Below are 14,766 nucleotides of genomic sequence, written 5' to 3' on the forward strand. Positions count from 1 at the left end.
CAGTGAGCCGAGATCATGCCACTGCACTCCAGCCTGGGCGACAGTAAGACTCTGTCTCCAAAAAAAAAAAAAAAATGAGTCGTTAATGGAAATTTAGGGGTTCAGTTCAGGATTTTATAAATCTGGCTGCATGTCAGATCACCCCAGAGATTCTGACTCAAAAGTCTAAAATAGGGTCCAATTCTCTTTTTAAAATGAATGCCCCAGGGTGATTTTTTTTTTTTTTTTTTTTTTTTTTTTTTTTTTTTTTTTTTTTTTTTGAGACAGGGTCTCACTGTTTCCCAGGCTGAAACGTAGTGGTGCAGTCTTCGGCTCACTGCAGCCTCCACCTTCTGGGCTCAAGCAATCCTCCCACCTCAGCCTCCCAAGTAGCTGGGACCACAGGCATGCCTCACCATGCCCAACTAATTTTTAAAACTTTTTGTAGAGACAGGGCCTCCCCTTTTTGCCCAGGCTGCTCTCGAACTCCTAGGCTCAAGCAGTCTTCCCACCTTGACCTCCCAAAGTGCTGGGATTACAGGCATGAGCCACCGTGCCCAGCCCCAGGGTAATTTTGTCACAGCTAGGCAAGTGTTAAGAAATGCCTTTCTTAATTTACTGTTAAAAATCTAAACATAGCACTGGGCAAAATAAAGTTGTGGGTATTTTCATAGTTACAAGGCTAAGCATGCATTTCAAGATAGTAAATGTCCATTCAAATCAAATTCTGTTTTGTTTCAAAAAGTTATGAAACAAAAAAGTGTAATCTTTGTCCTTTTCATGTGATGAATTTGGAAGGACCCTTTAAATTTATTATAATGGAATTTTATATGAAATTTGTTGTACCTTCATGAAATAATATTAAGTGTAGAGACAACGCTTCTAGAGAGAGGGTATGTTTATTTTGGTTCTTTTGATGTCACTTTTTACTCTGCTAGGCACCCTGTGAGCAGTTAGTGTGTCTTCAGTAATGATGGCCATTGACAAGCTTGAGATCCAGTTAATTCCTAGGAGATTCCTGTCTGGGAATGGCAAGACTGCAATTGTGGGCACTGCCAGTCTCTTCCTTATTTCTTCTGCTTAGGCTCCTAATTAGAAGCTTCACTCCATTAAAGTAACACTTGTTATCATAAGTGTTTGCATCCATTGTGAATGCTCTCTTTTAAAACTTTGCATAATACAATTGCTTGTTTCTTCCTGTGCTTTTTGTTTAATCAATACATGCTAGTAAGTGCTTATTTTTTTAAAGAATTTAATTTACATACAATGCTTTTTGACTAGTATGAAGTGCTCCTTTGTGTACAAGATCATGATGATCCAGCCATTGATGTATGTAAGAAGCTTCTTGGAAAATATCCAAATGTTGATGCTAGATTGTTTATAGGTAAGTAACAAATTCTGTAGTAACCATTTTCCATTGATAGTATTAAGTATCAGTAATCTCTGCATTGAGCTGAAGATTAAGGTGTTAGCCATGTTTGTTTTAAATATGTTTGTTGGAGTACTGAAAGGTGTTTACGTCCTTTTGAGAAAAGTTATAAAAACATAGGGTTTTTTTTTCATATCTGAGATGAACAAAATCACACACAAAATAATATTTTTCCCATTCATCAGACGTGAGGGTCTGTTATTTTTTGTTTCTTCAATATTTTAAATGTGTGGCCTTTTCTGTATCTTACTGACTATAATTGGAGTGAATGATAGAATTCACTTTTATTACATTACTAGAAGGGTATTTTTCCAAAAGCCTACAGGCTTATTGAAAGACTTGTAGAGGTGTGTTTGCCATTAATGTTTTTTTTAACATGGAACTGATGTGGTCTCTCTAAAAAACAAGGAAGTCATATAAAATGATATCAGATCTTTGCTATTTGAAGATAGGGCAATGATTTAAATTTTTTATTAGCTTAAAATGCAAATTTGAAAATTAATGTAAGTGTAGCACGCCTACAAATTAATCAGGACCATTACAAATCTATCAGCTCATGGTCAGAGATGCTCATTCCTCACATGAGCTGTCTTAAATTATTTACTGTCATATATTTATGGGTTATTTTGGGGTTTTTTTTTTTAGACGGATTTTTTGCTCTTATCACCCAGGCTGGAGTGCAATGGCGCGATTTCAGCTCACTGCAACCCCTTCCTCCCGGGTTCAAGCACTTCTCCTGCTTCAGCCTCCTCAGCTGCTGGGATCACAGGCATACATCACCACGCCCAGCTAATTTTTTTGTATTTTTAGCAGAGACAGGGTTTCACCATGTCAGTCAGGCTGGTCTCGAACTGCTGACCTCAGGTGATCCACCTGCCTCAGCCTCCCAAAGTGCTGGGAGTATAGCCTCCCCAGTAGCTGGGATTACAGTCAGACGCCACCACGCTCAGCTAATTTTTAGTAGAGATGGGGTTTCGCCATGTCATACTGGTCTGGAATTCCTGACCTCAGGTGATCCACCCCCCTCGACCTCCCAAAGTGCTGGGATTACAGGCATGAGCCCATGGCGCCCGGCCATGTGTGTTTATATTTAATAAATCTTTATTAAATATAATCTTGCTGTATTTATGAATTTATACTGTTTTAATTATAGCTTCAAAATGACACCTGTAGCTTTTTCCCTTAGGATTATTTTTTAAATTGACAAATAAAATTTGTATATATTTTTGGTGTACAGCATGATGTTTTGAAATATATATACACATTGTGGAATAGCTAAATTAAGTTAATTAACATATGCATTGCCACACATATTTATTCATGGTGGGAAATCTCTCTTAGCAGTTTTCAAGTAAACAACACGTTGTTGTATACTTTCCCATGTACTTATACTTTATTTGTGGTGAGAAATCTACTGTCAGTCGTTTTCAAGTATACCATACATTGTTGTTAGCTGTAGTTGCCATGTTGTACAATTCCTATTAAATATTGACTCATACTGAACTACTAAGGCAAGGTCTTAAGAAATAGAAAAAGTGAAACAGTGAATTTTCAAAGATAAATGATACAATTTTGCTTTTGAGAATGGACCGTTTTTTCCTAAATATATTATTATGAATAATAGAGAATGTTAAATAATATGAAAGTATGTTTATTTTAATTATTAAATATGCAAGTAGTTTTCATTTCTATCATGTATCTTTATACTATAAAGTATTTTTAATGTTGCATAAATCTTTTACTACTGTACCTTTACATTTTTAGGTGGCAAAAAGGTTGGCATTAATCCTAAAATTAATAATTTAATGCCAGGATATGAAGTTGCAAAGTATGATCTTATATGGATTTGTGATAGTGGAATAAGAGGTGAGATTTTTTCTCATTTATTTTATAAAACTATTAATTTGAAGATAAAACGCTAAAAGCGGTCTCAGATACATTCATGAGTTCTTTTTATTTGCCTAAAAGAGTAACTTATTTCATCATTATTTCATGGTAATACGTCCAGTTATGCTTACTAAGATTGATGTTTTTAATCCTAAACTAGAGTGTTGCATGTATTAAAATGTTTTCATTTTGAAGAGAAAATTTCAACCATTAAATTAAAAATGGTCGTGGTTCATTATATAATCTGCAAGCTTTCCCATGGGTGTAACTTTTCCCTTGTTTGCCTGACACTTATCTTTAATGTGTTTCGGCTTGCATGATACACCGTCTCACAAAGGGACAGAAATTAATAGGTGCATATTTTACTAGAACACATACACTTATTGGACTATACACATGACATTTTACTTAAATGATTTTAGCAAGAAGCTTTTCATATACTGAAATTATAACTTGCATTTTTGAACACTCATAATAGTTTCAGTGTTCTATAATATTTTGTTATATTCTAATTGCCTTAAGTTTCTTAACCCCAGTACTATTCACATTTTGGGCTTTGTTGTGGGAGCTGTCTTGTAGGATGTTTAGCAGCATCCCTGTATCTACCGTGAGATGCCAGTAGTACCCCCTTCTCAGTAGTAAAAGCAAAAATGTCTTCGGATGTTGCCAGATGTCCCCTGTGGGGCAGAATTGCCCCCAGTTGAGAAGCACTGACCTAGAATGAGTATTTAAGGTCCAAATACAACTTTTCTTTATACAGTAGATTTAGTTCTTAAAGACTTGAAGGAAATGAAAAATAAGGTCATGTAAAAATGATATGAGATGTTTGCTAAAGATTGGGCAATAATTTAAATTTTTTATTAGCTTAAAATGCAAATTAGAAAATGAACATAAATGTCACACTCCTATGAGTTAATCAGGACCATTACAAATCTATCAGCTGGTCAGAGATGATGTTCATTCTTCATATTTGCTATCTTAAATTATTTACTATCATATGTTTTTCAGTGTACAGATCTCTGTTCAGTGTAATCACATTCCATTCCTGTGTGGAAATCTGATACAGAGAAAGTAGTCTCATTTCCTATGGTTAGAGAGTAGAGAAGCCAGCACAAGAACTGAGGCCCTTAACTCTGCTCCTGAACCTTTCCCACTAGGACACATTGTCCTTACTCCAATTTAGAAGTTCCGACGGGGGTAACTTTTTCAAAGTATATTCTGACTCTGGTACATAGTAGGTATATACTGGGCTAAAAAATGTATAAATTAGCTTTCAAGAATGAGGCCCTTCTGAAATTTTGTATTCTCCTCAGAAAGGTGGTTGAGATTCATTTTATTAGATCCATATGTTTAAAATAATGTATTTTATTAAGAATTTAATAACAATTCACAAAATATATTAGTGGGCATTCTACTAAAAACAAATTTTCTTTTCTCCCCCCTCTGCCTTTTTTTTTTAATTGTAGTAATTCCAGATACGCTTACTGACATGGTGAATCAAATGACAGAAAAAGTAGGCTTGGTTCACGGGCTGCCTTACGTAGCAGACAGACAGGGCTTTGCTGCCACCTTAGAGCAGGTGAGTATGGTGGTTATAAATCATGTTCATGGTATCAGACCCCTCATTTCCCAGAAGCTTGAAACTGGGAGCTGGAATTAGGTATCTCAAGTTAACTGTGTTAAGTCCATTTGGCTACCTGCTGTGTTCTAGAAGCCCTGAGTTGAGAGCAGCTGTTTTCATTAGTGAGGGAATTCTTGGGACCCTGACTGTACCCTGGCAGTGAGCAGCTGTGCACAGGAAATGCCTGTGGTCTTATTGCCAGCTGAACACAGTCTAACCTCCTGCCTTGTAGTATTCACTTCCAGTGCTAGAGTTCAGTTCTTTATATTGTTCTTTCAAACATTCGATCTGAAAAGAACCGCTGGCCCCCTCCCTGCCCCCGGCTTTTTTTTTTTTTTTTTTTTTTGAGACAGAGCCTTGTTCTGTTGCCCAGGCTGGAGTGCGGTGGCACAGTCTTGGCTCACTGCAACCTCTACTTCCCAGGTTCAAGTGATTCTTCTGCCTCAGCCTCCCAAGTAGCTGGGATTTCAGGTGTGCTACCACACCCGGCTAACTTTTGTATTTTTAGTAGAAATGGGGTTTCACCATGTTGGCCAGACCGGCCTCAAACTCCTGACCTCAAGTGATCTGCCTGCCTCAGCCTCCCAATGTGCTGGGATTACAGGCGTGAGCCACTGCGCCCAGCCTTGAAAAGAACCTTTTTAAAATATCACAAAGTATTTCAAATATACAGAAAAGAAAATGTATTCATACAAGTCCTTATAAAACCTATTTGATGTCCTTTTAAAACATATTTCTAATAATTACCTGAGAAACTTACGTTTTCATTTTATTTTTTCTCCAACTTAGAAATAGTAACATCCATAGGAAACTATAAATAATGGAAAAGTATAAGATGCAAAAAAACAAGAACCAACAACCTAGAACCCTAACAATTACAGGAAGTTTCTGGTTTTTTTTGGTTTTTTGGTTTTTTTTTTTGAGATGGAGTCTTGCTCTGTCGCCCAGGCTGGAGTGCAGTGGCGCAGTCTCGGCTCACTGCAAGCTCTGCCTCCCGGGTTCACGCCATTCTCCTGCCTCAGCCTCCTGAGTAGCTGGGACTACAGGTGCCCACCACCACGCCTGGCTAATTTTTTGTATTTTTGATAGAGACAGAGTTTCACCATGTTAGCCAGGATGGTCTCGATCTCCTGGCCTCGTGATCCACCCTCCTCGGCCTCCCAGAGTGCTGGGATTACAGGCGTGAGCCACCGCGCCCGGCCGGAAGTTTCTGTTTTTAAAAATAAAGGTTTGTTGTATCATTTGGACACTTTGGAGTCTTTATTATCCCTCCCCCCCCTTCTGGGCCCTTTAGAAAACATTGTTGAGATAGTATTCTAAAAATAATCTGTATCTTATTTTTGTGACTTTGTAAGCTTTTCCCATATCATTAATAGCTTTTCATAAAAGTAATTTTTATTGGCTGTATCATAGGCCATCGTATGTGTTTCCTATGCTTGAGTTAATCATTCCTGTACTGTTAAACATTTGGGAGGAAAAATTTGTTGTAATGTTATAAGGACAGATACGTGATTTCAGTCTTTAAATATGTCAACTTGCTCTTAAGCATATCTGCGTTTATATTCTTTTGAATCACAGTCTTATGATTGCCACATATCTGAAGGGGTAAAGGTACATTGTGGGAACTTACATCTGGCCTTTGGCAGTTTGAACCGTGAGCTCTTTCTTAATATTGCCTGTAAATATATTTGTCCTACTGCAAGAAATTGTTAGTCTTAAATACCAGAATTTTTGTTTAGAAAAAGAAACTGAGTAGCCGCTTTAAAATAAAATACGATATATTCTAATATACCAAATTGTATTTTTGTCTTAGAAATATCCAAATTGATACAGATGTCAGTAACATCTCCGTGATGTATATGTCAATAAACATCTCCTAGAATACACCCATTCCCTTAGTGTAGGTTTAATCTCTGGAAGTCACTCTGCCATACTTAGAATTAATCATTCTCAACTGTAAAGAAATCCTAGGCGCATTCATTTCAGTGACTAACATCTCATTCCTAAGACCTCAGTAACTACTAAGGAATTAAGATGTGTGCCTCTGTTCTTAGAAGTCAGGTTCAGTTCAGTCCCGCAAACACTAGGGCTTCACTGGAGTCTGGGTTCAGGGTAGGTAGCAAGAATCATAATCGTAATTGCCTCTTAGAATTCTCTTGCTCTGCATTCTTGGGCAGGTATATTTGGAACTTCACATCTCAGGAGTGAGATGTAACTCCTGAGAAAGATCACTACCCTTTATTTCAGGCTAATTAGAAAAGGCAACATATCTGAGGTGTAAATAATAAATAGGATTTTATGTCTGCTAAGTAGGGTAATAACAGTCCTTTTCTACCATTGATTTATCAGCTTATATATCTTATGACTTCAGAGTATATGTAGAGAAATGGCAGTAGGGGATGAGAGAGAATTTTAGTATCCCCCTTATGAAAAATACGTTGAAAAAGTGGGGAAATTGGGAAGAATCTTAGTGACTAAGGGAGAGGGAGCAGCTAGCTACAAAAGGATGCAAGAAAAGGAATTAAGAAACAGGATTGTGTCCCCTCCCCACCCCCGACCCCCCAAAAAAATAGGATTGTCCTGAAGGTTGATATACCTATGGGTGGTGTGTGTATGCATGCATGTATATATACACACATATACATAGCATACAAATATGTATATTGATCCCAGTAAAGTAGATGTGTGTGTATATTTACATGAACAACCTAAAAACAAGATACATTGAATATTTGTTAATACTTTGTATATCAATGAGTGATATTTTTTACCTTATTTTTATCTAAATTAAGTTTTATTTGGATGCATTTTTAGATTACTAACTGTGCTTGCTCTATGAAAGCAATATTGTGTACCACTTTTTATTCAGGTAGTCTATGTAAGAATAATAGGATATTCACTCAATCATACTTATAAAAAACCATTGGGAAAAACAGTTCATAAACACCATACTTCTAACATGAAATTCTAATCATACACATTTGTGGTTTTTTGGGCAGGTATATTTTGGAACTTCACATCCAAGATACTATATCTCTGCCAATGTAACTGGTTTCAAATGTGTGACAGGAATGTCTTGTTTAATGAGAAAAGATGTGTTAGATCAAGCAGGAGGACTTATAGCTTTTGCTCAGTATATTGCCGAAGATTACTTTATGGCCAAAGCGATAGCAGACCGGTAAGACAACTAAATGAAGTCATGTATTTTTATTACCTAACTTCTGTTGGTTTATTCTTTTTGTTCAACCTATAGATTAGGGCTTTTCAATTTAATTTTATTTTTTTGCTAGTAAGTACAGAATAGGTCAATAATTGTATTATTTTGTTTGTTTTTGAGACAGAGTCTTGCTCTGTCACCCAGGCTGGAGTGCAGTGGCGTGATCTTGGCTCACTGTAGCCTCTGCCTCCCGGGTTCAAGTGATTCTCGTGCCTCAGCCACCAGAGTACCTGGGACTACAGGCATGTACCACCACGCACAGCTGATTTCTGTGTTTTTAGTAGAGATGGTGTTTCTTTGTGTTGGCCAGGCTGGTCTTGAACTCCTGAACTCAAGTGATCTGCCCACCTCGGCCTCCTAAAGTGCTGGGATTACAGGTATGAGCCACCACACCCAGCAGATCAATAATTTTAGAGAGTAATTCATATTCTAATTATAGAATTGTAGATATGTGCTGATGAAGAAAGTAAATGTTCTGATTCCTCTACATTTTTCAAATTAATGTGTTTTAAAGTGATTAAAAGTAAGTTTCTCTGTGTTTAGAATTTTTACTATATAGATATAAATTTCTGTGTTTTAGAAGAATTAAAACTATCAGTGCAGTCATAAACCAGTAGGTGAAAATTTAAAGACTATCATTTCAAAATTTGAAATTTGTCAGTGAATTATATGATACTTTGCTAAGAAGCCACTGAAAGATTCATATGACTGACTTAGCATTTCTCTGTCACAAAATACTTGTTTTGTTTTGTTTTGTTTTTGAGACAGAGTCTTGCCCTGACACCCAGGCTGGAGTGCAGTGGCGCAGTCTCGGCTCACTGCAGCCTCCGCCTCCTGGGTTCAAACGATTCTCCTGCCTCAGCCTCCCAAGTAGCTGGGATTATAGGTGCCTGCCACCACGCTCGGCTACTTTTTTTTGTATGTTGGTAGAGGCGGGGTTTCACCATGTTGGCCAGGCTAGTCTCGAACTCCTGACCTCGTGATCCGCCTGCCTCAGCCTCCCAAAGTGCTGGGATTACAGGCATGAGCCACTGCACCCAGCCTAAAATACTTGTTTTTAAAGGAGATCACTGCCTTGTGTGAGAATTCTTTTAAATTTTTTAAAAACTGAAGTGTGTTTCAAATACAAATTCTGTCATGATTGTGTTCATGTGGTTCATGGTTTCCTGGTGTCTCCCGTGAGATCCATAATGCCACTTTCTGTTTACATGTCTTGTTGTTTGGTTAGTAGTCATCAGTGACTAATCTATTAAATATGGAGCCCTCCATTTTTTTTCAGAATGACTGCATTTTAAGTTTCTTAAATTGTAAAGTAAGGTGGGTACAGTTTCTTCTAGTTCTTAGATGGTGCCGTCACAGGCAAGCATAATTGCTAAAACATCCATACATATGGTAGACCTTAAGTCATGTGCTAATCCTGAAAGCTGGGCCCACCCTGGATACTGGCAGTTGCCTGGTCTTTATAATGATTACTGAATGCATAACCAGTTACACTTGCATGTGTTCATCATCATAACTTATTTTCTAATTATCTTAATTTTCAGAGGTTGGAGGTTTGCAATGTCCACTCAAGTTGCAATGCAAAACTCTGGCTCATATTCAATTTCTCAGTTTCAATCCAGAATGATCAGGTAAATCAACTGTTTTCTTTCTATACGTCATTAAAAGGAAAGTGCTGGGGGGTGGTAATTTTTACAGGTTTAATGTAGTTAAATAAATATACCTAAAGGTTGAAGATTTTTGTTTAGTTCCAGAAAATAGAGTTTAACATCTGTGTTTAAGATAAATTTAATGTCTAAATGTATTTTATTTGCTGTATAACACTGAAAGCACTCAATAGAGAAATGTTGAGACTGAATTTTTTAATATGCTGATCTCTATTTTCTAACTTTCTTTACTGATTAAATTTTATCATCTGTATTCATCAGAGCGTAGGCCATACAAATGAATTTAAAGACATTTTTCTTTGACATCCTAGACAAAAATAGAAAAGAGAGTCATTAAAAAAAATTTTACGTTGTGTATGGTGGTTCACACCTGTAATCCCAGCGCTTTGGGAGGCCAAGGCAAGAGGACTGCTTGAGCCCAGGAGTTTGAGACCAGCCTGGGCAAAATGGTGAAACCCTGTCTCTACAAAAAATGCAAAAATTAGCCAGGTGTGGTGGCGTGTGCACCTGTGGTCCCAGCTACTTGGTGGGATGAGGTGGGAGGATCGCTTGAGCCTGGGACATTGAAGCTACAGTGAGTGCCACTGCACTCCAGCCTGGGTGACAGAGCAGAACCCTGTCTCAAGTAAAAAAAAAAAAAACAAAAAAAGTTTAAAGAGAATGGCCTTTCTATCACAAGGTAAAAAAATTGATTATTTGAGGGGAAAAAAAAGGATTCGTCTTGTAGCCAGGATATTGTTTTAAAGAAAATCCTTTTTGTTTTTCTAGGTGGACCAAACTACGGATTAACATGCTTCCTGCTACAATAATTTGTGAGCCAATTTCAGAATGCTTTGTTGCCAGTTTAATTATTGGATGGGCAGCCCACCATGTATTCAGATGGGATATTATGGTATTTTTCATGTGTCATTGCCTGGCATGGTTTATATTTGACTACATTCAACTCAGGGGTGTCCAGGTATGTGGATAGGCATGAAAAGGTTGGCAGTTCCTTGGTGTAACTAGAACTATTTCAATTTAGAAAAAGTTGGAGGAAATCTGTCTGAGCCATTCTCCAGCTTCCCATTGTAGGTTAGTGTCAGGTTTGAACATTACTTTCTCTAGTAGAATGTTGACACAAAACTTAAGTTGATTTGCAACTTTCTATTGGTTATATAATCACTTTTATTAAGGTTCCAAAAACATGAAGTTAATTAAATCAGTGAGTATTCAAACTAATAATACGTTAAGATAGCCGGGCGCGGTGGCTCACGCTTGTAATCCCAGCACTTTGGGAGGCCGAGGCGGGCGGATCACGAGGTCAGGAGATCGAGACCATGGTGAAACCCCGTCTCTACTAAAAAAAATACAAAAAATTAGCCGGGTGTGGTGGCGGGCGCCTCTAGTCCCAGCTACTCGGAGAGGCTGAGGCAGGAGAATGGAGTGAACCCGGGAGGCGGAGCTTGCAGTGAGCCGAGACTGCGCCACTGCACTCCAGCCTGGGCGACAGAGCGAGACTCCGTCTCAAAAAAAAAAAAAAAAAAAAACGTTAAGATAGCAGTTATTTTAATGCTTCATTAGCAATTAGCATTTTCTTGAATGGTATAGCATGGCAGTTAAATTACATAAGGAAGCAGACTTGATTTTACGTAGTATACTTAGAAAAGTGAAATCCAAGAATTTAATTTTTTAACCGTGTCTTTAGTTTGACAGTGAATAAAATTTAAAAAAATTTTTTTCCATTCCTAGGGTGGCACACTGTGTTTTTCAAAACTTGATTATGCAGTTGCCTGGTTCATCCGCGAATCCATGACGATATACATTTTTTTGTCTGCATTATGGGACCCAACTATAAGCTGGAGAACTGGTCGCTACAGATTACGCTGTGGGGGTACAGCAGAGGAAATCCTAGATGTATAACTACAGCTTTGTGACTGTATATAAAGGAAAAAAGAGAAGTATTATAAATTATGTTTATATAAATGCTTTTAAAGATCTACCTTCTGTAGTTTTATCACATGTATGTTTTGGTATCTGTTCTTTAATTTATTTTTGCATGGCACTTGCATCTGTGAAAAAAAAAAAAACAACACATCTGTAGTCTTGGCCAAATGATACACTTTATTTTGTGGAAGTAGAGAATCAAGAGAATTGGTTCTAGGAACCTGGGTTTGTTCATCATTGTTGTTTATTTTTTTAAAATAAATAAATATATATAGAGATGCTCTGCAACAAACACTATGACAGTATCCTTCAGTAGAGAAAGTTTCTTATTTGTGAGTACACTCTTTTAGAACATTTACGGGTGGCAGCAGCTTTGCTTTAGGGTTTAGAAGATACTAGAAGGAATGACTATTCGTGTCCAAAGTGAATGGTTTTGTGCAGTGAACAACACATGGCGAGGTACTAACTGAGAAACTTTTTCATGCTTTATGCCTACCTCTTGTAGTTGTTGCAGAGCAAATATAAATTGTAATAAGATAGCTAGGCCTTGCAGAAACAAACAGAAAAACTTAAAAAAAAAAAAAGAGCTGGAGTCTAGTATTTATATGAATCTGTGAGAGATATTTTTTTTGGTCTCACTGCAATGAACCAAAAGCGGCTGAGTTTGGTTTTTAATTGTAGCCATGTATTGAAGGCATCTTTTTGACCAACTCTTGTTGGTTCTGTCTTGAACCATTGTTAATCACTGTGCTGTAATTAGTATAGCTAAATCTTTTCCTTCCTTGCTCCTCCCCCAGGCCACCCCATCTTCCCTTAACGTTTTTTCAGGGGGGATTGGGAGTGGTTTTGTTCTAGTGTGAGTGGATGTTTTGATAGTTGTAAGGAAAAAATGCATTTCAGACACATTTCACATGAGCTATTTTCTTACACAGTATGTCTTATTGTTAATAAGAATGTAATTTCATGATACAAGTATTTAATATCTTTTTAAAGTCAGTAAATATTCTAGCCATCAATAAATAAATTGCGGTAGAGTATTAAGAGGAGACAGGATGAGTTTACTCTTAAAATTAATCAGTATCAAACTAAGTCTACTGTGTGTTTTTTTTTTTGTTTTTTGTTACTATTATAGTTAGTCTAGTCTTATTTAAATTGGATTTTTGTATTCCAGTTTATATGACAAAATAGGCTAGATCAGCGCTGGTTGTAAATGCATGCTGTACCTCACTGTTTTCTCCCCATCATGCCGCTAAACTTGCTCGCCAGGTTGTGCTTAACTTGTGGTGAACTGGACTTGTTTTTGTTTTGTTTTGTTTTGTTTTAAAAAAACAAAAATGTAAGGGACAGTGCATAAGCCTTTTCTTTGTTTAGTAGTGGTGTGTTGCTTTTTCTTCAGGATTGGATGGCATGTTGTCCATAGGAATGCCTACTGCAGGGCTAACACTGGCAATATGGCAGCTTTAAATTCTGAGTTACTACAGTCTCCATGTCAGAGCATAATGTGTAGCATATCAGCAATAACTACATATTTATAGAAAACACTTTTTCACTTTACTGAGCCAATTCATTTAATTGTCAAATGTCTATATCCATGGTTTAAATGGCAACATATCTATAAGTATGTATACACATTATATTTAAGCTTTTCTCTGGGCCAAACTGCTTCATCCTTTTTTCTTTCTTTTTTTTTTTTTTAGCCTTATGATGAATTTGTTTGAAGGGCATTTTCTTTATGAACAAAGGCTTGGATGCATATTCCTTTCTTTCTGTGAATGGGTATTTTTCCCTGAGGAAAGTTGCACAGTGAAAACCAGTCTGGTTGTGACCCACTACATGTTTTGTTTTTAATCACTATTACCTGAGTTGAACTTTGCTCACCATGTTTGTACTTGTTGGTCTGTTTAATGAAGTTTGGTTGATGCCATCCTTTGCACTGCCGAAGTGTAATCTTGTGTATTACTTAGCTTTCTGCTGATCTCAGTATGGACAGTGTAACAACAAAACCAAAATGGCTGGACAGACTTCTTGTGTTTTGTAAATATAAACTAGGAGAGTTCTGTAGGTTTGTTCAGTGTGCTAGTGGACTATTTCCTTAATGTAAAGCTTCACTTAAACAGAGTGATTCTTTGTTTAGCAAGCTTGGAGTGATGATAAAATGGTAAGAAATAATATAAATGTTGAAGAAAGCATTGCAACAGAACTATAGGAGTCTAAATTTAATAAATCTTAAAAAAAAAAACAGTGTCTAGAATATATACCATGTTTTATTATTTAAAATCATTGTCTTAAATTTTTGTTCAAAAAATAAAAATTTGAATACAATCAAAACATTAGCAAGAATGTATTTTTTGTTCTTTTCTTCTATATTTTTATAAGTAGCATGTTCCACCATTCACATCAGAATTATTAGAAGAGTTCTGTCAAGTATTCCTTTTGAAATCTTCCTTTTACCTGAGCCATAGGTAAAATAAATAAGGACATAGGCAGTCCTGTGACTTAAGTATGGCTTTTCTACATTGGTTGCCTGTTAAAATCACCTGGAGAACTTGTAAAAAAAAAAAAAAAAATACACAACACACACCCTGGGCCCTGTACACAACACATAACACAACACACACATGCACACACACCCCCTGGGCCCTGCCCACATAGATTTTGGTGTAATCATTCTGGGTGAGGCCTGAGCTCTTCTACCCGTGAGTCTACTGTGAGAATGACTGGCTCATAATGACCTTTAGAAAAGAGCCAGTGGTCCTTTGGGCCCCTCTCTCCCGGGCTCCCAGCTTGAACTCAGCCTTTTAGATCTTACCACTCCTAGAAAAGGTAAATCCAAAGGAAGGAATGGAATGGCATTATTACTTGAGACCCAGATGGGAGATGGACCTTACATACTTTCCAAGGCCAGGTCCCTCCCAAGCTGGAGGCCTTCACAGGCTGTTTTACCACCATCCCATGAGAAAAGAATGTTCTTAACTGGAGAACAAATCCGGGGTAGAAAGAATCTGCTATCAGCTGATACTTTTGTCTCTCCATAGTTCCTATG

General features: G+C 37.2%; 1 protein-coding gene across 1 annotated transcript in view; it reads left to right on the forward strand.

The window, feature by feature from the left end:
* Nucleotides 1-14,051, forward strand: part of UGCG (UDP-glucose ceramide glucosyltransferase) — a 38,341-nt gene extending 24,290 nt beyond the window's left edge. The window contains exons 3-9 of the mRNA XM_003264001.3: nucleotides 1,261-1,363; nucleotides 3,173-3,274; nucleotides 4,762-4,874; nucleotides 7,916-8,094; nucleotides 9,678-9,764; nucleotides 10,569-10,758; nucleotides 11,529-14,051. Of these exons, the coding sequence (XP_003264049.1) occupies nucleotides 1,261-1,363; nucleotides 3,173-3,274; nucleotides 4,762-4,874; nucleotides 7,916-8,094; nucleotides 9,678-9,764; nucleotides 10,569-10,758; nucleotides 11,529-11,699 (945 nt within the window). The 3' untranslated portion in view covers nucleotides 11,700-14,051. The remainder of the gene's footprint in view (nucleotides 1-1,260; nucleotides 1,364-3,172; nucleotides 3,275-4,761; nucleotides 4,875-7,915; nucleotides 8,095-9,677; nucleotides 9,765-10,568; nucleotides 10,759-11,528) is intronic.
* Nucleotides 14,052-14,766: the final 715 nt, after the last annotated feature.

This window comes from Nomascus leucogenys, chromosome 8, assembly GCF_006542625.1.
Source record: "Nomascus leucogenys isolate Asia chromosome 8, Asia_NLE_v1, whole genome shotgun sequence".
NCBI lineage: Eukaryota > Metazoa > Chordata > Mammalia > Primates > Hylobatidae > Nomascus > Nomascus leucogenys.